At 45.4% G+C, this 23,672-nt stretch overlaps 2 protein-coding genes across 5 annotated transcripts in view; both read right to left on the bottom strand.

Moving 5' to 3' along the window:
- LOC115203618 (very-long-chain (3R)-3-hydroxyacyl-CoA dehydratase) overlaps positions 1-2,903 on the bottom strand; it is a 15,582-nt gene extending 12,679 nt beyond the window's left edge. Inside the window, exons 1-5 of one of the 3 annotated variants that reach the window (XM_029768453.1) lie at positions 2,693-2,903; positions 1,816-1,858; positions 1,646-1,719; positions 1,120-1,299; positions 948-999 (exon numbers count right to left, since the gene is read on the bottom strand). In XM_029768453.1, the coding sequence (XP_029624313.1) occupies positions 948-999; positions 1,120-1,299; positions 1,646-1,719; positions 1,816-1,858; positions 2,693-2,773 (430 nt within the window). In that variant the 5' untranslated portion in view covers positions 2,774-2,903. The remainder of the gene's footprint in view (positions 1-947; positions 1,000-1,119; positions 1,300-1,645; positions 1,720-1,815; positions 1,859-2,692) is intronic. The other 2 variants (XM_029768451.1, XM_029768452.1) reach the window with 2 other exon arrangements.
- A 2,604-nt stretch (positions 2,904-5,507) lies between these two features.
- On the bottom strand, positions 5,508-22,960 carry LOC115203616 (E3 ubiquitin-protein ligase arih1). Of its 2 annotated transcripts, none has more exons than XM_029768448.1 (14): positions 22,503-22,960; positions 21,420-21,487; positions 20,848-20,992; positions 19,927-20,019; positions 19,545-19,600; positions 19,071-19,137; positions 18,674-18,780; positions 18,366-18,408; positions 16,384-16,455; positions 15,938-16,068; positions 15,258-15,321; positions 9,601-9,861; positions 8,802-8,914; positions 5,508-8,447 (listed from the first exon to the last, which is right to left on the bottom strand). In XM_029768448.1, the coding sequence occupies exons 1-14, from the start codon at positions 22,776-22,778 to the stop codon at positions 8,363-8,365; spliced, it is 1,581 nt and encodes a 526-aa protein (XP_029624308.1). In that variant the 5' UTR covers positions 22,779-22,960; the 3' UTR covers positions 5,508-8,362. The 2 variants fall into 2 exon arrangements, with proteins under 2 accessions (XP_029624308.1, XP_029624309.1); XM_029768449.1 differs by having other exon boundaries at positions 15,264-15,321.
- Between the last annotated feature and the right edge of the window lie 712 nt (positions 22,961-23,672).

Below are 23,672 nucleotides of genomic sequence, written 5' to 3'. Positions count from 1 at the left end.
GAACAGATGGCCCTTCTTCAGACCCAGGTAGGCTGAGAGAACAAACTAGATATTAACATAACAGCTTTAAAACACATAACATCAGGTTATACATGAACAGATGGCCCTTCTTCAGACCCAGGTAGGCTGAGAGAACAAACTAGATATTAACATAACAGCTTTAAAACACATAACATCAGGTTATACATGAACAGATGGCCCTTCTTCAGACCCAGGTAGGCTGAGAGAACAAACTAGATATTAACATAACAGCTTTAAAACACATAACATCAGGTTATACATGAACAGATGGCCCTTCTTCAGACCCAGGTAGGCTGAGAGAACATTGTACAGCTTTTAATAAAACACATTTAAATAAATTCAAAGGAGACCCCAGTCATTTGGTTTTGTATGTCTATACCAAAACCAAATTATTTGAAATTACATTTCAGATATCTAGTACTTAAAAAAGGTAACTTGTACTTGTGTGTGGTATAAACTAAAAGATGATGCAGCCAAAACCAGGGTTCCCCAATTGGCGGCCCGCGGGTGGATTTATTTGGACCCCCAACTTTTCTGAGAGGAAAAAAAAAAGTTGCATTTTTTTTTTCTTTTGCATTTTCATTGTTGGAGATAAAAGTGTGTAAAAACACAAGGATTTTAATTTAGGAAAATCTGTTCCCAAGTATTCCCACGCATAATAGAGAGAGACGTGATCGTATACAACTTTAAGCAAGGTTTGAAATGATCCGTTTTGGATTCTTGCCATCAAATTGTAGTCTACAAATGATTTGTACTTATGTTCCGGTCTGCCGACCAACTGGTCAAGAAAAATAAATAAATCAGCCCGAGGCTGAACCTAGTTGATGATCCCTGGTCTAAACCAACAGCATCTTTAACAAGAAATGTAAATATTCAGCTTAGAGATGAGGGCTGCGGTGTTCACAGCTGCACCGCTCGGTACTTACGATCTTTACGGATTCTTGACTCGATGCTGACCTTGTTTATCTTCTCCTCTTCCTGAAAACAAACAGACAGACCATCAGGTGTAATAAATGTCATAACACCCTTATAAAAGACAAATAAATAAAGCCTTATACTTCCTTATGTATTACATGTAAAAGTTATACCAAAACTGACCCTGGTCCTTACTACCTTAGCCTGAAGCTCCATCTCCGCGTCTGATTCGTCGAGCCAACGGTCGAAGTCTGGCGCAAGGAAGAGAGGTTTCCTCTCCTGCAGAGTGAGTCTATCCCACCAACGCTGCTCTTGCTTCCTCACTGTCACATTTACCAGGCGCTGGGTCGACCTGTGACTAACCTGGCAGACAGACACAGACACACAGTGAGTATGATAATAATTGTAGACAACACAGGAGGTTGGTGGCACCTTAATCAGGGAGGACAGGCTCGTGGTAATGACTGGAGCGGAATCAGTGGAATGATATCAAACACATGGTTTCCAGGTGTTTGATGCCGTTCCATTTGCTCCGTTCCAGACATTATTATGAGCAGCCTCCTGTGGAAGAACACTTAATAAACCACACGCAGGGAACAGTAACAATCTCTAGTACCAGAAGAGAATGTTTGTCTTTGAGACTGAGAAGAGTGTGAGATATTATCACTAATGAAACACTACATTTTTGGAACAGAAAATAATAGAACACCTCAGGTTTTACTGGTTCCAGGAAGTCCAGACTGAACTCATAGTCATTGTCTCCTTTAGCTCCATGACCCTGAGCTGTCCAACAAAGAAACATTGGTTTAATACCATGTACTCTGTACAGACTACAGTTATTTTCATTCTTTCTGTTCCAACGTAATACAAAACACCAACCTTTGAATTGCAGGGTGTTGTCTTGTACGCAGATATCAAGATTCTAAAATGCAAAAAGAAAATGTCATGCATCAAAACCTCAAAAAGCGGAAGACTGTCAGCTACAAGGCTAAATATAGAAACCACTAATATTGGTTGAGATCAAACTAAGTGACTGAATGGCTGATATGGATGTGTTTCCTTCACACCTCCAGCATCACTGAACATATTGTGATGACATTACACACAGTACCACGAAGCTGTACTACATGTGATCACGGTGCACCTTGAGTGAGTAGCTGTGTTTTGCTGAATGGCTAAACTGGATCCAGCGATCACCATGACAACTCCTGAATCTTTTATGAAGCATGACATTTGGTTAGATGCACCCCCACTAGCAACTACAACTCAATATTAATTACAGTAGCTTCAGTAGCTGAGCGTTAGCTGCTGTCTAGCCTCGTCGAGAACCATACTTCTCAGGACGACGACCTGATTTTGTAATGTGGAATACTGGATCAGGATCTCAGGAAACTATATATATATTATAGAAGTTATACATATTATATAAAAGTTACTCTGTCTAGTAGTGACATGCTATACTTTTGTTATCACCCGGTATAGCTAATAGAACAGTGGTAAATTAGCTAGCTAGACGTATGAGTTTACTAGCTAACATGTAAGTATGGGCTGGTATCCCTCCGTTCTCAAAGGAGCATTGTAGCTAATGTAATGTATGTCATCTGTTCATATCAGCAACGTGCATTCAATCTACAAACGTCCTGCAGTGAGCTTAAACAAATACACTGTCTGAAAGTGACGTTGACTATCTAGCTAGCTTGTTATCCTAACCATCTAGCTCGGTGACAGGTCGGTACCCGAGAGCACCGTAACATACCTTAGCGTCACTCAGCTCCACACGCAGGTAGATGTCTCCATGACGCTGTGCCCAATACACGTGGGGTGTGAGGGTCTGCATTGTGATATCTAAAGATACTGTTAGTGAAATGTTATATCACCGAGAAGCAACGATGGAGATCCTCCGCCTCATTCATTGGGACAGCTGGCTAGAGGCGGAAACAGTCATCCCAGGATACTCAGGGGTGCGTTCAGTTCGATTAAACGTTTACCTCGCTTAACGGTTTGTACTGAACGACACGGTTCCCTAAAACGATCTTGAACATACTTTGAGGTACGTTTGGTGGGTGTGTATTGATGCAATTTACTGTAAATGACTGCGGCACAGCGTTCCTCCAACACAAAACCCACCCAACCACGCTTTCTTCGTTTTTGAACTGGTCGTTCAGAACAGCACCGTTTCCATTGAATTGAACGTTACAGTACGTTTTCCGGCACTGAACGGTCGCTACGTGCGCGTTACACCTACAAATAAAAAAAAGGAAGGAACGTGCTCGTGCACAGTCGGTACAATTAAAAAAAGGTTTCAAAACATTGACGCTATTTAAATAGAAATACATATAATATGGATGGTCTCTGGATATGTCTTGGACAGTACAGATGTACTACATGTATGCTATGGAGGTAACCAACATACAAGGGCTGCCCCGCGTCATGTTCTGCTCCACGTGACACCAGCCAATTCATGCCATCTGAAATGTTTACATCTGATGTGTGAAAAGGATTGAGTGATGTCCACCCTACTGCTGATCATGTTATGCAGCGTAGCCTAGTGGTTAGTGGGTTGGACTAGTAACAATCCCTCACCTGACAAGGTACAAATCGGTCGTTCTTTCCTTGAAAATAAGAATTTGTTCGTAACTGACGTGCCTAGTAAAATAAAGGCTTTTTTTTTTTACTATATATATATATAGTCCATACAATAGAAGTGACTGTTATGCAATCTGCCAAGTAATCAGTGGTGGAAAAAGTACTCAATTGTCATACTTAAGTGAAAGTAAAGATAACATAATAGAAAATGACATGTGAAAGTCACCCTGTAAAATACTACTTGAGTAAAAGTTTTTGGTTATAAAAAGTGCAAACCAGAAGGGACAATTTTTTATTTATTGTCGGATAGCCAGGGGCACACTCCAACACTCAGACATAATTTACAAACAAAGCATTTGTGTTTAGTGAGTCCGCCAGATCAGAGGCAGTAGGGATGACCAGGGACGTTCTTTTGAGAAGTGTGTGATTTTTGACCATTTTCCTGTCAAAATATAACGAGTACTTTTGGTTGTCAGGGCAAATGTAGAGTAAAAAGTACATTATTTTCTTTAGGAATGTAGTGAAGTAAAAGTAGGCAAAAATATTAAATAGTAAAGTACAGATACCCCCCAAAACAACTGAAGTAGTACTTTAATGTATTTTTACTTAAGTACTTCACACCACTGCAAGTAATACAGGTGATGCATGTATCAGCACTCCAGACCCAACATAATAATCTTGGTTAGAGCACCAGCACACCAAACTATCAAGTTTGACCTACTTGCGATGCTGTAGGTCTATGTACGGTGCATTTGGAAAGTATTCAGACCCCTTGACTTTTTCCACATTTTGTTACATTACAGCCTTATTCTGAGTTTTTTTTTTCATTTTTGATCCAATCTATACACAATACCCCATAATGACATCACAATACCCCAAAATGACAAAGCAAAAACAGGTTTTTATAAATTTGCTAATTTATTACAAATAAAAAACAGATACCTTAAATTTACATAAGTATTCAGACCATTTGCTATAAAATTCTTAAATTGAGCTCAGGTTCATCCTGTTTCGATTGATCAACCTTGAGATGTTTTTACAACTTGGAGTCCACCTGTGGTAAATTCAATTGATTGGACATGATTTGGAAAGGCACACACCTGTCTATATAAGGTCCCACAGTTGACAGTGCATGTCAGAGCAAAAACCAAGCCATGAGGTCGAAGGAATAGTCCATAGAGCTCCAAGACAGGATTGTGTTGAGGCACAGATCTGGGGAAGGGTGCCAAAACATGTATGCAGCATTGAATGTCCCCAAGCACACAGTGGCCTCCATCATTCTCCCAGGGACTGGGAGACTAGTCAGTATTGAGGGAAAGATGAACGGAGCAAAGTACAGAGAGATCCTTGATGACAACCTGCTCCAGAGCGCTCGGGACCTGAGACTGGGTCGAAGGTTCATCTTCCAACAGGACACAAACCCTAAGCACCCAGCCAAGACAACACAGGAGTGGCTTCGGGACAAGTCTCTGAATGTCCTTGAGTGGCCCAGCCAGAGCCCGGACTTGAACCGGATCAAACATCTCTGGAGAGACCTGAAAATCGCTGTGGAGCGACGCTCCCCATCCAACCTGACAGAGCTTGAGAGGATCTGCAGAGAATGGGAGAAACTCTCCAAATACAGGTGTGCCAAGCTTCTAGCATCATACCCAAGAAGACTCAAAGCTGTAATTGCTACTAAAGATGCTTCAACAAAGTACTGAGTAAAGGGTCTTAATAGTTATGTAAATGTGATCAGATTATTTTTAATACATTTCTAAAAATCTGTTTTGCTTTGTCATTATGGGGTATTGTGTATAGATTGAGGGGAGAAACAATTGAATCCATTTTAAGGCTGTAACATAACAAAATGTGATAAAGGTCAAGGGGTATGAAAGCACTATGTTTATGGGTCTATCACATTTGATGCAGGTGGAATGTGAACAGGAGCCAAGTGTTCAAGCATTAATTATATTTTGTCTAAAGAAACAAATCGTATAACAAAATTCCTTTTGAATGACATTTATTTAAATAGGACATTTTGTTTGTAAGAATGGTTATAATACATGAAAGCAACTGTATCTGAACTTCCCATTTCACAGAAAGTATCAGAAACAAGAGATAAAAATAGTATTTTCAGATGATTCACACTTTGGTGAAGAGAAATCTTTGTTTCCGTCTTGTCAGCCACATCAATGTCAAATGCCAGACTTTTGTCTTTCTCGAGGGCTACAGTGCATTGAGAAATGTATTCCAACAAACACTGACTGAGGACAGCACTGTGACTAGTCCAGCCACTTCCCTGGGCTAGGGTTTGTCTTGTTTTGGACCTCGTAAGCTCGTATAAAACTGGAAAGTGTTATGAAGGTAAATGGCATCATGTTACCATGTTGGTACAACCCAGGCTGCTTTCCAAATGACAACCTATCCCCTATAGCGCTCTACTCCCCATTGGTCTGTGGTCAAAACTAGTGCACTATATAGGGAATAGGGTGGCATTTCAGATTAGCAATCAGTGTAAACGCCACTCTCATAGTCTAGCCTAGATGCCAAAGCTTTACAACAACAGACATCTCAAAACATCAGCGCTTCTTCATGCCCAGTCTTAATTTAAAAAAAAAAATGCAGCTGTCAGACAAGACTCGTTCTTTAAAGCCCACGAAGCAGTTTGTATAGCTCAACTGGATGGTGCTAACGAAAACAATACTCCTTTACAGAACACAGATAAAAAGGGGGGGGGGGGGGGGGTACATCCTGTCAGCCAGGTCTGTCAGTTTCTACTTCTTTAGGGGCCTAGGACTAGGTCATGTTGTCATGCTGACTGACTCAAGTTTAAAAACAGCCCTTTCAGGGAATTACATACCGCCACCCAGGTGACCAAGGTGCCCTACCGCCACCCAGGTGACCAAGGTGCCCTACCGCCACCCAGGTGACCAAGGTGCCCTACCGCCACCCAGGTGACCAAGGTGCCCTACCGCCACCCAGGTGACCAAGGTGCCCTACCGCCACCCAGGTGACCAAGGTGCCCTACCGCCACCCAGGTGACCAAGGTGCCCTACCGCCACCCAGGTGACCAAGGTGCCCTACCGCCACCCAGGTGACCAAGGTGCCCTACCAGGCGGTAGGGTGACCAAGGTGCCCTACCGCCACCCAGGTGACCAAGGTGCCCTACCGCCACCCAGGTGACCAAGGTGCCCTACCGCCACCCAGGTGACCACGGTGCCCTACCGCCACCCAGGTGACCACGGTGCCCTACCGCCACCCAGGTGACCACGGTGCCCTACCGCCACCCAGGTGACCACGGTGCCCTACCGCCACCCAGGTGACCACGGTGCCCTACCGCCACCCAGGTGACCACGGTGCCCTACCGCCACCCAGGTGACCAAGGTGCCCTACCGCCTCCCAGGTGACCAAGGTGCCCTACCGCCACCCAGGTGACCAAGGTGCTCTACCGCCACCCAGGTGACCAAGGTGCCCTACCGCCACCCAGGTGACCAAGGTGCCCTACAGCCTCCCAGGTGACCAAGGTGCATACAAAAAACCATGAGGAAAAGCTCAAGTCTGAAAAAAGAAATACATTTGTTTATTTTATTTTTTTGTGAGTGAATGTCACTCAATTTGGCTCTCATGAAACAGTTGGTAGTGTGTTATCTGGAAATTACAACTTCTAAGGAGAAACAGGAGGAGGGGTGGTGATGGAAGAACAAAAACAAGAGGGAGTGGGAAGGAGGGGGGTTAGAACAAACAGGACATGACCTTCATCCCAAACGGCACTCTATTCCCTATATAATGCATTACTTTTGACCAGGGGCCCATAGTGCACTATATAGAGAATAGGGAGCCACTTAGGACACACGGAGTCCTTTCCAAGTCATTCCCTAATTTCTCAAAACCCCCTCAGGTACAATTAGTTGATAACCTCTGAAGGTTGCAAGGTCAATTCCAACTATGAATAAATCAATGTATTACCTGAACTACAGTCTGGCTGGCTGTAAAAAAGGAAAAAAAAGGTTTGTTCTTTAGTCTCATTCTCTCACCTAATGTTGTCCTTTAGGTGGATTTTGTTTTGTCAGAATTGCTTTTGAAAGCTACTACAACCCTGTCAGAGTTGTATCGCTCGTTCAAACTGTTTCTGTCCTTGTTCTCCTGGGTGAAGCTACACAGCTTCCAAACCCTCACAAAGAATACATTTTCTTTTAAAGCAGGAGGGAACTTGTCTTCTACACAGCAACTATATTGAATATTTGAAAAAAAATGAATAAATATTTTTCAAAAATAAAATAAAAAGACAAAAGAAACGGCCACACTTGCTGTTCCATGCATATGCGTTATTTACAAATTGAAAAACATGTTTCCTTTTTCTGCACTCCCTATGGTTTTTCCTGCCAACCCACATGGTTAAGCACCTTACAATCAGCAAATCAACATTCAAAAACCCTACATGTGATCTAACCACATTTAATGAACATGGCTTGAACAGTTGGACTGTGTTGAACACAAACCCATGTCCCACACAAGGGTACTTAAAAATTAAACAAATAAAATACATCTCACTGGAAAACTGAACAGAGTGGGGGGGTGATGATGTTACAATAGTGACCAATTGAGAGAAGCGGGGAGTTATTTTTTGTCCTCACAATCCAATCTGCTACAAACAATACTGTTGTACAATTAACATTTGAAATATTCTACCTTTTTATTATTTTGATATAATTTATTTAAACTTTTCCATTAAACAAAACCCAAGAAAAAAATACGCAATATTGGGAAGATCAGCAACAATAGGTGAAAACCAGTGCTGCCCCGTGGCATTGCATCAGCGCCCTAGTCTGGAGAGGGTTTTTTAGTAAAGAGTCTATCCTTAATCTTCTATGTATTCCCAGAGGTCCTTCTCATAGCCCTCATGCACATGCTGCAGCAGCACCCGCCGCCGACTCTCACAGTATCTGGAGGACAACAAACAGGAAACAGGAAACAGTGAGGAGAGGAAGGCTCATTTTAAAATCAGTCTGGTCTCATTCTGATATGTGCTGTAGCGTAGCCAACTAATCCACATTTGGCTTGACAACAGAGACAAATAGAATGGAACAAGAGACAATTTCTGATGAAATGAATCGCTGATCAATGACATTAGCCTCAGTAGGCATGTTTAGAGTCCTCCTCCCACATTTCCATTCAAATGTCATATTTACCACTGACCAGTACAAAAAGATACAGATCTATAAAATCATCTATCCTGTTGCAGACTAACCTGTACTTCCTGTTGTAATAAAGACATCTATATCATGTATTGAACTCACCTGTACTTGTCCTGTACTTTCTGTTTGATGTCCTGCAGAGAGTCCTGCGAGATGTCCCGCTCCAGATATCCAGACAGAACCTCCGTAGCGTTCTCCAAGTCAGCCTGATTGTTCTAAAAGAGGACCGCTTGGGTTCAGTCACGGCATATACACTGAATGTACAAAACATTAAGAACACTGGCTCTTTCTATTACAGACTGACCAGGTGAAAGATATGATCCCTTATTGATGTCACTTGTTAAATCCAATTGAAATCAGTGTAGATGAAGGGGAGGAGACAGGTTAAAGAAGGATTTTTAAGACTTGAGACAATTGAGACATGGATTGTGTGTGTGCGCAATTGAGTGTGAATGAGAAAGAGTAAATATTTAAGTGCCTTTGAACGGGGTAGTAGGTGCCATGCGCACCGGTTTTAGTGTGTCAAGAACTGCAACGCTGCTGGGTTTCATACACTCAGTGTATAGTATAGGGCCACTACTTGTCCTGATAGAACTACACAAACAGGAATAACTGTGCTGCCAGGTTTTTACCTGGAGCACTTCACCTCATGACAACAACTGTGGAAATAAAGGGTTCCTTTAGAGGAGACCTTGATTTGTAGGTGTAGAAATACATAATGGCTTTACTGTACCAACAGAGCTGGAACAACTGAAACACTTCAAGCTAAATAGAATACTCCAACTCCCTCCACTTCTCTCTCTTTCCCCTCCCTTCTCTACCTTCCCTCACCTCAAAAATGGGACTGTTTGTTATTTTTCAGGTAGAAGGGTTTGGGTTAGGACTATAGCTGTAAAGTTACCTCAAAGATGATGGACTGGTTGTTCTTCTTGAGGTAGAAGGCGAAGACGTAGGTGAACATGAGTGTGGAGCGACACTGACACAGCACGTCCACGGCCTTCTTCAGGAACTGCACCTCGATCCAGGACATGTTGTGATGCTGCATCTCCTCCATCTTGGCCTTGACCCCGGCGTACAGCTTGTGCTCGAAGCGCAGCGACTGCATGTGGTTCATGTAACGGTTGCAGTAGAACAGGTACCTCTGCAGGGCTGCCCTGGACCGCTGGAGGAGGAGGAGGGAGAACGCCTGGCTCTTAAAATCACAACAACAATCAAGCCTGGGAGAATATATTTACCATTATACATGCTCATCATTACTAATATAACCACCACTAGCACAACCACCACCACGAGCACAACCACCACCACTAGCACAACCACCACCACTAGCACAACCACCACCACTAGCATAACAACCACCACTAGCATAACCACCACCAGCACCAGTACACCACCACTAGCATAACCACCACCACCAACACCAACACCAGCATAACCACCACCACCAACACCAGCATAACCACCACCACTACTACTACACCGTCACTAGCATAACCACCACCACCACACCGTCACTAGCATAACCACCACCACCACACAGCCACTAGCATAACCACCACGAGCATAACCACCACCACCACCACGAGCAAAACCACCACCGCGAGCATAACCACCACCGCCACTAGCATAGCCACCACCACCACCACTAGCATAACCACCACCACTAGTACATCATCACTAGCATACCCACCACCACTACACAATAACTAGTACAACCACCACTCGTACACTATACCACCACTAGGAGCACAACCACCACCACTAGCAGTACGACCGCCCACCCGCCACTGGCACGACGACCGCCCACCCGCCACTGGCACAACCACCACTAGCACAACCACCACTAGCACAACCACCACTAGCACAACCACCACTAGCACAACCACCACTAGCATAACAACCACTAGCATAACAACAACCACTAGCATAACAACCACCACTAGCATAACAACCACCACTAGTACACCACCACTAGCATAACCACCACCACCACCAGTACACCACCACCACCACTAGCACAACCACCACTAGCACTAGCACCACTACCACCACCAGCACCACCACCAGCACCACCACCACCACCAGCACAACCACCAGCACCACCACCACTAGCACAACCACCACTAGCACAACCACCACTAGCACAACCACCACTAGCACAACCACCACTAGCACAACCACCACTAGCACAACCACCACCACCACTAGCACAACCACCACCACTAGCACAACCACCACCACTAGCACAACCACCACCACTAGCACAACCACCACCACTAGAACAACCACCACTAGCACAACCACCACTAGCATAACAACCACCACTAGCATAACAACCACCACTAGCATAACAACTAGCATAACCACTAGCATAACAACCACCACTAGCATAACAACCACCACTAGCATAACAACCACCACTAGCATAACCACCACCACTAGCATAACCACCACCACTAGCATAACCACCACTAGCATAACCACCACTAGCATAACCACCACTAGTATAACCACCACTAGCATAACCACCACTAGCATAACAACCACCACCAGTACACCACCACTAGCATAACCACCAGTACACCACCACTAGCATAACCACCACCACCACACCGTCACTAGCATAACCACCACCACCACACCGTCACTAGCATAACCACCACCACCACCACACCCTCACCAGCATAACCACCACCACCACCACCACCACACCGTCACTAGCATAACCACCACCACCACACAGTTACTAGCATAACCACCACCACCACACAGCCACTAGCATAACCACCACCACCACACAGCCACTAGCATAACCACCACCGCCACGAGCATAACCACCACGAGCATAACCACCACCACCACGAGCAAAACCACCACCGCGAGCATAACCACCACCGCCGCGAGCATAACCACCACCACCACCACTAGCATAACCACTAGCATAACCACCACCAATAGTACACCATCACTAGCATACCCACCACCACTACACAATAACTAGTACAACCACCGCTCGTACGCTATACCACCACTAGGAGCACAACCACCACCACTAGCACGACGACCTCCCACCCGCCACGAGCACGACGACCGCCCACCCGCCACTAGCACGACGACCGCCCACCCGCCCGCCACTAGCACGACGACCGCCCACCCGCCCGCCACTAGCACGACGACCGCCCACCCGCCCGCCACTAGCACGACGACCGCCCACCCGCCCGCCACTAGCACGATGACCGCCCACCCGCCACTAGCAGGACGACCGCCCACCCGCCACTAGCAGGACGACCGCCCACCCGCCACTAGCAGGACGACCGCCCACCCGCCACTAGCAGGACGACCGCCCACCCGCCACTAGCACGACGACCGCCCACCCGCCACTAGCACGACGACCGCCCACCCGCCACTAGCAGGACGACCGCCCACCCGCCACTAGCAGGACGACCGCCACTACTAGTATCACTAGTACACCACCACTAGTATAACCAACACTACTAGCATAAAAACCACCACTAGTACACCATCACTAGTATAACCACCACTACTAGCATACCCACCACCACCACTAGCATACCCACCACCACTAGCATACCCACCACCACTAGCATACCCACCACCACCACCACCACCACTACTACTAGCATACCCACCCCCACCACCACCACTAGCATACCCACCACCACTGGCATACCCACCACCACCACCACCACTGGCATACCCACCACCACCACCACCGGCATAACCACCACCACCACCACCACCGGCATAACCACCACCACCACCACCACCGGCATAACCACCACCACCACCACCACCGGCATAACCACCACCACCACCGGCATAACCACCACCACCACCACCACCACCGGCATAACCACCACCACCACCACCGGCATAACCACCACCACCACCACCGGCATAACCACCACCACCACCACCGGCATAACCACCACCACCACCACCACCGGCATAACCACCACCACCACCGGCATAACCACCACCACCACCACCACCGGCATAACCACCACCACCACCACCACCGGCATAACCACCACCACCGGCATAACCACAACCACCGGCATAACCATAACCACCACCGGCATAACCATAACCACCACCGGCATAACCATAACCACCACCGGCATAACCATAACCGGCATAACCATAACCACCACCACCACCGGCATAACCATCACCACCGGCATAACCACCACCACAACCCCACCACCCCTGGCATAACCACCACCACCCCTTGGATAACCACAACCACCACCACTGGCATAACCACCACCACCACTGGCATAACCACCACTGGCATAACCACCACTGGCATAACCACCACTGGCATAACCACCACCACCACTGGCATAACCACCACTACTAGCACAACATACAGTTGAAGTCGGAAGTTTACATACACTTAGGTTGGAGTCAGTAAAACTCGTGTTTCAACCACTCCACAAATTTCTTGTTAATAAACTATAGTTTTGGCAAGTCGGTTAGGACATCTACAGTGTGCATGACACAAGTCATTTTTCCAACAATTGTTTACAGACATTATTTCACTGTATCACAATTCCAGTGGGTCAGAAGTTTACATACACTAAGTTGACTGCCTTTAAACAGCTTGGAAAATTCCAGAAAATGATGTCACGGCTTTAGAAGCTTCTGATAGGCTAATTGACATCATTTGAGTCAATTGGGGGTGTACCTGTGGATGTATTTCAAGGCCTACCTTCAAACTCAGTGCCTCTTTGCTTGACATCATGGGAAAATCAAAAGAAATCAGCCAAAACCCCCGAATAAAATGGTAGACCTCCACAAGTCTGGTTCATCCTTGGGAGCAATTTCCAAACGCCTGAAGGTACAAACAATAGTACGCAAGTATAAGCACCATGGAACCACGCAGCCGTCAAACCAGCATACCAACCTGCATCCCACTGCTGGCTTGCTTCTGAAGCTAAGCAGGGTTGGTCCTGGTCAGTCCCTGGATGGGAGACCAGGTGCTGCTGGAAGTGGTGTTGGAGGGCTAGGTGGTGGCACTCTTTCCTCTGGTCTAAAAAATATCCCAATGCCCCAGGGCACTGCCCTGTGTAGGGTACCGTCCCTGTGGCTCAGTTGGTAGAGCATGGTGTTTGCAACGCCTGCATGGTGTGTGCAACGCCAGGGTTGTGGGTTCGATTCCCAAGGGGGGCCAGTACAAAAACAAATGTATGAAATGTATGTATTCATTACTGTAAGTCGCTCTGGATAAGAGCGTCTGCTAAATGACTAAAATGTAAAATGTAAATGTCTTTCGGATGGGATGTTAAACGGGTGTCCTGACTCTCTGAGGTCATTAAAGATCCCATTGCACTTATCGTAAGAGTAGGGGTGTTAACCCCGGTGTCCTGGCTAAATTCCCAATCTGGCCCTCATACCATCATGGTCACCTAATCATCCCCAGCTTCCAATTGGCTCATTCATACCCCTCCTATCCCCTGAAACTATTCCCCAGGACGTTGCTGTAAATGACAATGTGTTCTCAGTCAACTTACCTGGTCAAATAAATAAAATACCGGTCAGGAAGGAGATGCTGAAGGAAACAGGTACAAAAGTATCTATATCCACAGTAAAACGAGTCCTATATCGACATAATCTGAAAGGCTGCTCAGCAAGGAAGAAGCCACTGCTCCAGAACCGCCATAAAAAAGACAAGCTGAAGAACACCATCCCAACCGTGAAGCACGGGGGTGGCAGCATCATGTTGTGGGGGTGCTTTGCTGCAGGAGGGACTGTTGCACTTCACAAAATAGATGGCATCATGAGGTAGGAAAATTATGTGGATATATTGAAGCAACATCTCAAGACATCAGTCAGGAAGTTAAAGCTTGGTCACAAATGAGTCTTCCAAATGGACAATGACCCCAAGCATACTTCCAAAGTTGTGGCAAAATGGCTTAAGGAGAACAAAATCAAGGTATTGGAGTGGCCGTCACAAAGCCCTGACCTCAATCCCATAGAAAATTTGTGGGCAGAACTGAAAAAGTATGTGCGAGCAAGGAGGCCAACAAACCTGACTCAGTTACACCAGCTCTGTCAGGAAAAAAATGGGACAAAATTCACCCAACTTATTGTGCGAAGCTTGTGGAAGGCTACCCAAAACATTTGACCCAAGTTAAACAATTTAAAGGCAACGCTACCAAATACTAATTGAGTGTTTGTATACTTCTGACCCACTGGGAATGTGATGAAAGAAAAATCACTCTACTATTATATTGACATTTCACATTCTTAAAATAAAGTGGTGATCCTAACTGACCTAAGACAGGGAATTTTTACTAGGATTAAATGTCAGGAATTGTGAAAAACTGAGTTGAAATGTATTTGGCTGAGGTGTATGTAAACTTCCAACTTCAACTGTAACTAGCACCACTAGCACAAGCACCACTACACCATCACTTAACTGTTGTGGGAATGAGTAAATATGTCTATCATTATACATGATGGTCAACAAAGACCAGGACTGTGTTGTGATTCTAGTCTACAGTGAGGAACACTAAAGACACCATGACTCACTGTTACCTCTTGGGCGTCCCTCGCTGCCTTGGCATCATCCTCATTGTAGCGGTTGCAGTTGTACCTACAATAAACACAGAGCTAGTAATTAGTGAGAGGGAAAAAATGTAAAAACATTTTAGTCCAATATGGTTGTAGCTTCCTTCATTATTACAGCAACAGCAAAAACCGACAGCAACCAGAGGGATGCCAGTTTGAATCCCGGGTCTGACAGAAAATCTGTCCGGAAGTGAGCTTTTAACAGGAGAATTGCTAGCAACAAATCCTAGACGCCTTCACCTGCTGTTGAGGCCTTGATCAAGGCAACTAAACCCCCCCCCCCAACAACAACAACAACAACAACAGCTCCACAGGCGCCCAAATAAGGCAGCCCCCTCGCTCCAACCTGTATGTGTCTTTCGGAGGCGTTGGGATAAAGCGGAAGGACAATAAAGGAATCTAAAAGAGATACTTCTGAATGTTGACAGTGAGGTCATTTCTCAACCTCCCCAGAGTCAGATGAATTCACCGATACCATTTTTATGTTTCTGTGGCCAGTATGAAGGAGGTAGTTTTGCGAGCCAAAGCTAACTAGCATTAGCACAATGACTGCAAGTATATGGGTATCTACTAGCATGCTAGCAGATACCCATAGACTTCCAGTACAATAGTACTAGTCAGTAGGAGGTAGATCCACCCACCAGGCAGAGCCGTGTGGTTCCCAGGGCCCCAGGCAGACCCAGCAGAACTCTGCCTTGCAGCTCTGGTTCCGACACACCATGTGGTTGCAGCCGCCGTCCTTCTCAATGGTCACGTGGCATTTGGGGCACTCCTGAGGGACAGATGGACAAGCAGAGAGGAGCTCAGTAACAGTCCATCATTCACACAGCAGCAGCACTATAGAGCAGCATTTAAGAGCCAGTTTCCCTGACACAGATTAAGCCTAGAATATCCACTGAGAATGCTTTTTAGTCCAGGAATAGGGTGTAATCTGTGTCTGGGGAAACCAGTCCTAAAATGCTTAAAGAAACACTCAAAATACAAATCTACCTGGTTTCATGGAGGGACACGCAAGTGATATAGCTAGTTGCTGGACCTCCATAAAAACAGACTAGGATTGTACTTTGAGGTAAGCCTTTTTAAATACCCTTGTATTGGCTGCGATCCAGTTGGACGTCTCGCTGTCATCGTCACACTTCTTGATCCATTTCCTCAACCACTGAAAGATACAACATGGGAAAAGATATTCAATACAACAAGTTCAAAGTCACCAATCTGTGTTTGATAATGTAACTATATTACAGTAAGTATAACTATGTTAATCGCAGGGGACCTCTGTCCCAAGTACACTTTACCACTAACCATGAATGTGGAGACTAGGGCCCAGTCTAAAACCAACCCATTGTCACTTGTGGAGATCTGAGAGGACTAGAGGGACAAGGTGACGCTACCACCACCACCTATCCTGTCAGGGGACAAGGTGAAGCTGCTACCGCCACCTATCCTGTCAGGGGACAAGGTGAAGCTGCTACCGCCACCTATCCTGTCAGGGGACAAGGTGAAGCTGCTACCGCCACCTATCCTGTCAGGGGACAAGGTGAAGCTGCTACCACCACTACCGATCCTGTCAGGGGACAAGGTGAAGCTGCTACCACCACCACCGATCCTGTCAGGGGACAAGGTGAAGCTGCTACCACCACCACCGATCCTGTCAGGGGACAAGGTGAAGCTGCTACCACCACCACCTATCCTGTCAGGGGACAAGGTGAAGCTGCTACCACCACCACCTATCCTGTCAGGGGACAAGGTGAAGCTGCTACCACCACCACCTATCCTGTCAGGGGACAAGGTGAAGCTGCTACCACCACCACCTATCCTGTCAGGGGACAAGGTGAAGCTGCTACCACCACCACCTATCCTGTCAGGGGACAAGGTGAAGCTGCTACCACCACCACCTATCCTGTCAGGGGACAAGGTGAAGCTGCTACCACCACCACCTATCCTGTCAGGGGACAAGGTGAAGCTGCTACCACCACCACCTATCCTGTCAGGGGACAAGGTGAAGCTGCTACCACCACCACCACCTATCCTGTCAGGGGACAAGGTGAAGCTGCTACCACCACCACCACCTATCCTGTCAGGGGACAAGGTGAAGCTGCTACCACCACCACCACCTATCCTGTCAGGGGACAAGGTGAAGCTGCTACTACCACCACCACCACCTATCCTGTCAGGGGACAAGGTGAAGCTGCTACTACCACCACCACCACCTATCCTGTCAGGGGACAAGGTGAAGCTGCTACTACCACCACCACCTATCCTGTCAGGGGACAAGGTGAAGCTGCTACTACCACCACCACCTATCCTGTCAGGGGACAAGGTGAAGCTGCTACTACCACCACCACCTATCCTGTCAGGGGACAAGGTGAAGCTGCTACTACCACCACCACCTATCCTGTCAGGGGACAAGGTGAAGCTGCTACTACCACCACCACCTATCCTGTCAGGGGACAAGGTGAAGCTGCTACTACCACCACCACCTATCCAGTCAGGGGACAAGGTGAAGCTGCTACTACCACCACCACCTATCCTGTCAGGGGACAAGGTGAAGCTGCTACTACCACCACCACCTATCCTGTCAGGGGACAAGGTGAAGCTGCTAACCACCACCACCTATCCTGTCAGGGGACAAGGTGAAGCTGCTACCACCACCACCGATCCTGTCAGGGGACAAGGTGAAGCTGCTACCACCACCACCTATCCTGTCAGGGGACAAGGTGAAGCTGCTACCACCACCACCTATCCTGTCAGGGGACAAGGTGAAGCTGCTACCACCACCACCTATCCTGTCAGGGGACAAGGTGAAGCTGCCACCACCACCACCTATCCTGTCAGGGGACAAGGTGAAGATGCTACCACCACCTATCCTGTCAGGGGACAAGGTGAAGATGCTACCACCACCTATCCTGTCAGGGGACAAGGTGAAGCTACCACCACCTATCCTTTCAGATCTACAGTACATGAAATGTATATGGGGTAAGGGTTAGGGTTGTTTATGTGGACTGGGTCCGACCACTATTACATTACCACTGACAGGGAGGGTTGAATTTAGACTCAGTTGTGACATACCTTACACTTGACGGGATCATGCCAGTTCTCACCACAATTGAAGCTGCAATGATTGGGTAGAAATAAAGATCCACATGTAACCAAAAAATCTATGCTTTTTTAGGATTCCATTTGTGTGACAACTGCAAGAGATATCATCATGCGTTTTGAGCGATGTTGGTTACAAACCTTTTACAGTGTGTTAATAAATCAAGACATCTCTGTCGTGAGTATTAGTGGTAGATGGTCCTTTGCATGCCAGAGAACGTGTGATGTACAAAACAAAATCAATAAGCAGGGAATGTAAGTTATTGACGGCTGTCTCTTACCAAAACTGCCGGCCACATGTGCATCTCACAGGCTTAGCATCTGGGTACTGGACTTTGACTACGTGATGGCAGTCTGGCGCTGGGCACCATTTTAACAGTCGATTGCACTAAGGACGAGAGGAGAGGACAGGAGCATAAGAAGCGGGACAAGCAGAAGGAATACATGCCAATCCTCTTCTTCCAAACAAGCAAGATTATCTAACATCTGAAGAACAGATTAAATATTCTCACAGCTAGGCTTACATGGAAAACTGCTACATTGTATTTTAGAGCACAGACATCTCCATATAAAACCCATTTGCTGTGTATATATATACATATACACACACACACACACACACACACACACACACACACACATATATACATTATCAATGACGAACATTACACATCTTACCTCTACAAAACTATTGGTAATCAAGTGTTGGTACTTCAACTTCACCTTGGACTCTGTGATCAGTCTCCTACAGGAAAAGCATTTGGTTTTCAAATGCTAATTAAATGTAGTGGATTTGAACAAATACAAAAAAATAGATTTTTAAACTCATCTGCTACTCTACATCTCCAACTCTCACAGAACCAGCAGCGTGTAGAACCAGCAGCGTGTATGTAATGCTGAAACTTAATAATAATAAATAAAAAAAGGCTTTACTGTCACAGAGCGGATAGATGCAGTGAAATGTGTTGTTTTACAGGGTCCGCCATAGTAGTAAGGAGCCCCTGGAGCAAATCAGGGTTAAGTGGGCACAGACAGATTTTTCATCTTGACGGCGCAGGTATTCGAACCAGCAACCTTTCAGTTACTGTCCCAATGCTCTAACCGCTAGTCTACCTGCTGTAGAATGTAAAGCGACAGTGACGTAACACTTACATGACTGTGTTGTCGTCCACCAATATATCACAGCTGTGAGCAGGGCAGGAAATTGTCTTTGGTTTTTTTTTAAAGAAAGAGAAAGGAAACATGGTGAGATTTTTCACATCTCAACAAAAGCCCAATGATTGCTTTTCCTGAGTCAGAATAAGAGTTTACAGTCCATTGTAATGATGCATGCATACATTCATACACACAGCATGTATGCATGTATGAATAAGCGCTTGGTCAAAGGTCATTATTTTAACGTTTTGTCTGTGCTATTGCATTTCTTTCTTCTTGACTACTTCCTGCTGACCTCTTGCCAGGCCCTGCCCACCAAGGGTTTCTTACCGTAAGGGTCTTTTCCCTGGTAAAACAAAAAGGTGTTTGTGGTGCTTACCTGTCCCATCCCCTCCTCGATGATTTTGGTAGTCAAGTAGTCCCCCCAACACTGCATGCAGAACTTGTGTCCACACTCCAGGCCAGTGAAGTACTGTGGGAGAGGAAGAGGAAGTTTCAGTCATAGAGGCTAGGGGGTAAGAGGCTAGGGGTTAGTGGGTAAGAGGCTAGGGGGTAAGAGTTAGAGGTGTTTCCCTTCATAATACTGACTGACTGAGTTTGGGTAGTTCAGCTAGAAGATCTGACAGGGCATGTCCTAGTGAAGGGGGGGAAATCGATAGTTACATATCACAATATTATATTGATAGTTTGACTATATAGATATATTGCTAGGTAGTGTTAGCCAGCGCTAATCGGCTGTACCTGCACAAAATCTCAGGTATTTTTCATCCTATAGCTAGTTCCACTTAATTTTAAAATAGTGAGCCAACACATTTTCAGCACTTTTATTTCCATGACTGATCAAAACTAATTTTCTCATGCGCTCTTCTCTTTAACAGACATATAGTGAGTAATATGTTAATATAAAATAGCAATAAAAGTGCAGTATTGAATCACAATACATATCGTATCAGTATGGTGATAATATTGTATCGTGAGGTGCCTGGCAATTCCAGTCCTATCATGTCCTGATCTTTTCACATCTACACTAGTGCCTAGTAGCTAGAGGTAAGGGCTAGGAGTTGTTTCCCTTCATGTCTAGGGGCTGTGTCTTTCCCTTCAGAGTAGACTACTGAGTTTGGGTAGGAGATCTGACTGGGCATGTCCTGATCCATACAGATGTACACTACTGTTTAGTGGATAGGAGTTGTGCATCTCTCCCTTCAGAGTAGGCTACTGACTGAGTTTGGGTAGTTCAGAGCTACACTACTAGAGACTGAGGGTAGGGGCTAGGGGGTAGGCTAGGGGATAGGGTACTGACCGTGTTTGGGTAGTTCAGGTAGCAGATCTGACAGGGAAGATCCTGAGCAGAGGACCTCGTGTTCATCAGCCGTGTCCTCGACTTCTTACTGGGGTTGATGACATGGCATTCCGAGAACAATTTGTCAAGGTTCCCATCAAAATATCTAGTGAGAGAAGACATGTCATCACTGGCTGGGAAACACACTACTTTATTGGGTGGTGTATTATTCACTAGGATAGGCTCTTTAGGTCATGCTATAACAAATGGTTACATAGAAAGGCAGTAAGTCATAGCCAAACTAGAGCACCAAGACAAAGGATAAACCTGTGCCAGATCTCGGGACTTTAATTATTGGACATTGTGCAAATTGAGCATTAAAAAAGGTCTGCAGTGAAATTGGTAAACAGACAATTGATTTGATCAATTCCCTTGCGTAATGCCGTCTATTCATATACATATTTAATACCCGACCACGGCCATTCAACAGACCACCTAACTAACACAATGACGCTACTAATAGAGCCAAGAGTATGACACTGTTTTACAATGAGTTTACAACAAATCACACAAGAGCCAATGTCACGACCAACCTTTCCATCAGTTTCTCTTTGTCCCAGTTGAAGTGACTAAGAAGTATTCTTGTTATCGTTGCAGGGTTCTAGAGAAGAGTAGAAAAATTAGGAGGCAAAATTCACATTTATATGGCCTCCGGAAGCTTCATAACTTTAAAAAAGACAGCCACTTACCTAGCTAGCTATTTAGCATTGGATTAGAATACACTAAACGGTAACTAGCAGTACGGTCATGTCAGTTACACAACAAATAAGTTCTAGGCTATTATTGTTCAAAATGTGTCTAATAATAGGATTCATAAAAATCTGCAATTCATTGCAGACAAACTCAGTGGCTGACAGAAGTGGGAATCATGGTTCGGCCATGTTGTTTCAGGCGCACAGGCCTCAAAATCAGACACAGTGGAAAGTAAGATAGCTAGCTAGGTGGCTAGCTATAATCCAGGTGAAACTATGGACATAGGGGGCTGATAGGATTTCACGCAAGCTAGATAGCTCAGTAACGTTAGCTACTTCGCCATTTTGGTGCCATAAAAGTAGACAAATACGTTGATGACAGTGTTGTAATAGCTGACTTGTAGCTAACAGGGGAATGACACAGATGACTAGCCAAACTAGCTAGGTTTTCTGGCTGGGTCTAACAGTTATTTTTTTTAACTAAATCTTACTGTAGCTAGTTGGGTCAGCATCTTGGCAGAACTGACAACTCACTTATCTCGCTGAGCCAGGCGCCCCAGTCATTCAAGAGACATAACGTTACGTTATTGGTTCGTTAGCTAACGTTAGTTGACTAAACTAAAATTGGCAGCTTCCCTAGACAGATAACGTTAATTTAGCTAGCTGGTTAGTTACAGCAGTTTGTTTAATTTGTAGTCTTAGTAACTTAGCTACAGTACCTAAACTAAGGTAACGTCACTAACGTTAGTTTGTAACTAGCTAGCTAACGTTAGCTAGCAAACAAGCTAACATGCGTTGAGGCTTACGGTTACCTACGATTGTTTGTGGTGGGCAGTAAACTAACGTGGTAGATAATTAGCTGTTTACGTTTTATAATTTGCGGCCTACCGAGAACCAACATCCTCGGCCTTTCCTTCACCTCACCTGGATGACATCATTGACCTCCCTGATACACTCGACCATATGCTGAAGGATCTGTTCAGCAGTCAGAACCTCGAACCGATAGTCCTCCTCGTCTTGACCGGGCCCTAGGCCACTGCCCCCGGTCTCCCCACATTCATCTCGCTCTCCACCGGCCACAACAGGATCATCCAACTCCACTTCCAGGGTGTCGTCTTCGGGATCCTCCTCAGCGCTGTCTTCGCTGCATTCCTCTTCCTCCTCGTCGAATTCATAATTGTACCCCTCGTCTGAGTCCATTACTCGGTTAACTTAATATTGTGACAAGGTATGATACCAAACGCTAGATACGAGGATGTGCACAGGCCGCAACGAAACAAGAGACGAAATATTTCGAAAGAGAAAAAATATTTCCGGAGAGAGAGAGTAACTAGCTACAACAACATGAGCGCAGCTGCCGCTGGACCAACAAAGAGATGCGGCGTCAAACGGACCGACGCTTTACGTCACGTCAAATAAGGAAAGGATTGTCCGGGCAAGAGATGTACAAACACTTCAAGTTCATCAAGATCACTGTTATTTATTTGTTGAAGACATCATGGAATGTTTTAACAAATTATTATACTTTATCATAAAAATATAAGGCTGCCATTCACCGTTGTGTATTCCCCGTTGTGTTTTTCTCTAGTGAATTTGACCTTCTTTAAATGAGCCTAATCCTTTATGATAAATAATTCAACAAACATTGGTTATTTATATTGCTGTGTAGGACATTGTGTACTATGGACACAAGAATCCTATGGCCACATCACCCGAAAAATACATTATTGGCATACCCATTACAATCAATGAATACATTGTCGTTTTAATACATTAATTCAGTTTTGTATCATATTGTAATGTTGTAGCCAATCACATTATATCATATGTAAGTGCATGAGACAACATTATATAGGGCCTGTTTATAATTACACTGGTGAGTCTTGCAAACAGAGTGAGCGTGTATGTAGACACTTTACCACTAGATGACAGCACAGAGTTAATTCTAAAACTTTTGACCTGCATTGGATTTAATTTAGTGTGACTGACAGCAATCCGCCCCATAGCCTATGGCTGAGGGCATAGTGTTGCGGTAATGTTATTGAACATAAGTAGGCTAATCTAATTTAGCAAGTATTAATTTTGAAAGTATAT

This window comes from Salmo trutta, chromosome 12, assembly GCF_901001165.1.
Source record: "Salmo trutta chromosome 12, fSalTru1.1, whole genome shotgun sequence".
In the NCBI taxonomy this organism is placed as follows: domain Eukaryota; kingdom Metazoa; phylum Chordata; class Actinopteri; order Salmoniformes; family Salmonidae; genus Salmo; species Salmo trutta.
The sequence above is the reverse complement of the archived record's forward strand: the minus strand, read 5'-3'. Positions and strand labels throughout refer to the sequence as shown.

Excerpts from the sequence above, each read along its gene's own strand:
- LOC115203616 (XM_029768448.1), bottom strand. The coding sequence starts at position 22,778 with ATGGACTCAGACGAGGGGTACAATTATGAATTCGACGAGGAGGAAGAG. Across the intron at positions 19,138-19,544 it reads GTGGACGACAACACAGTCAT|GAGACTGATCACAGAGTCCA; the intron begins GTAAGTGTTACG and ends CTTTTCCTGTAG. Across the intron at positions 15,322-15,937 it reads GAACCACACGGCTCTGCCTG|GTACAACTGCAACCGCTACA; the intron begins GTGGGTGGATCT and ends TGTTTATTGTAG.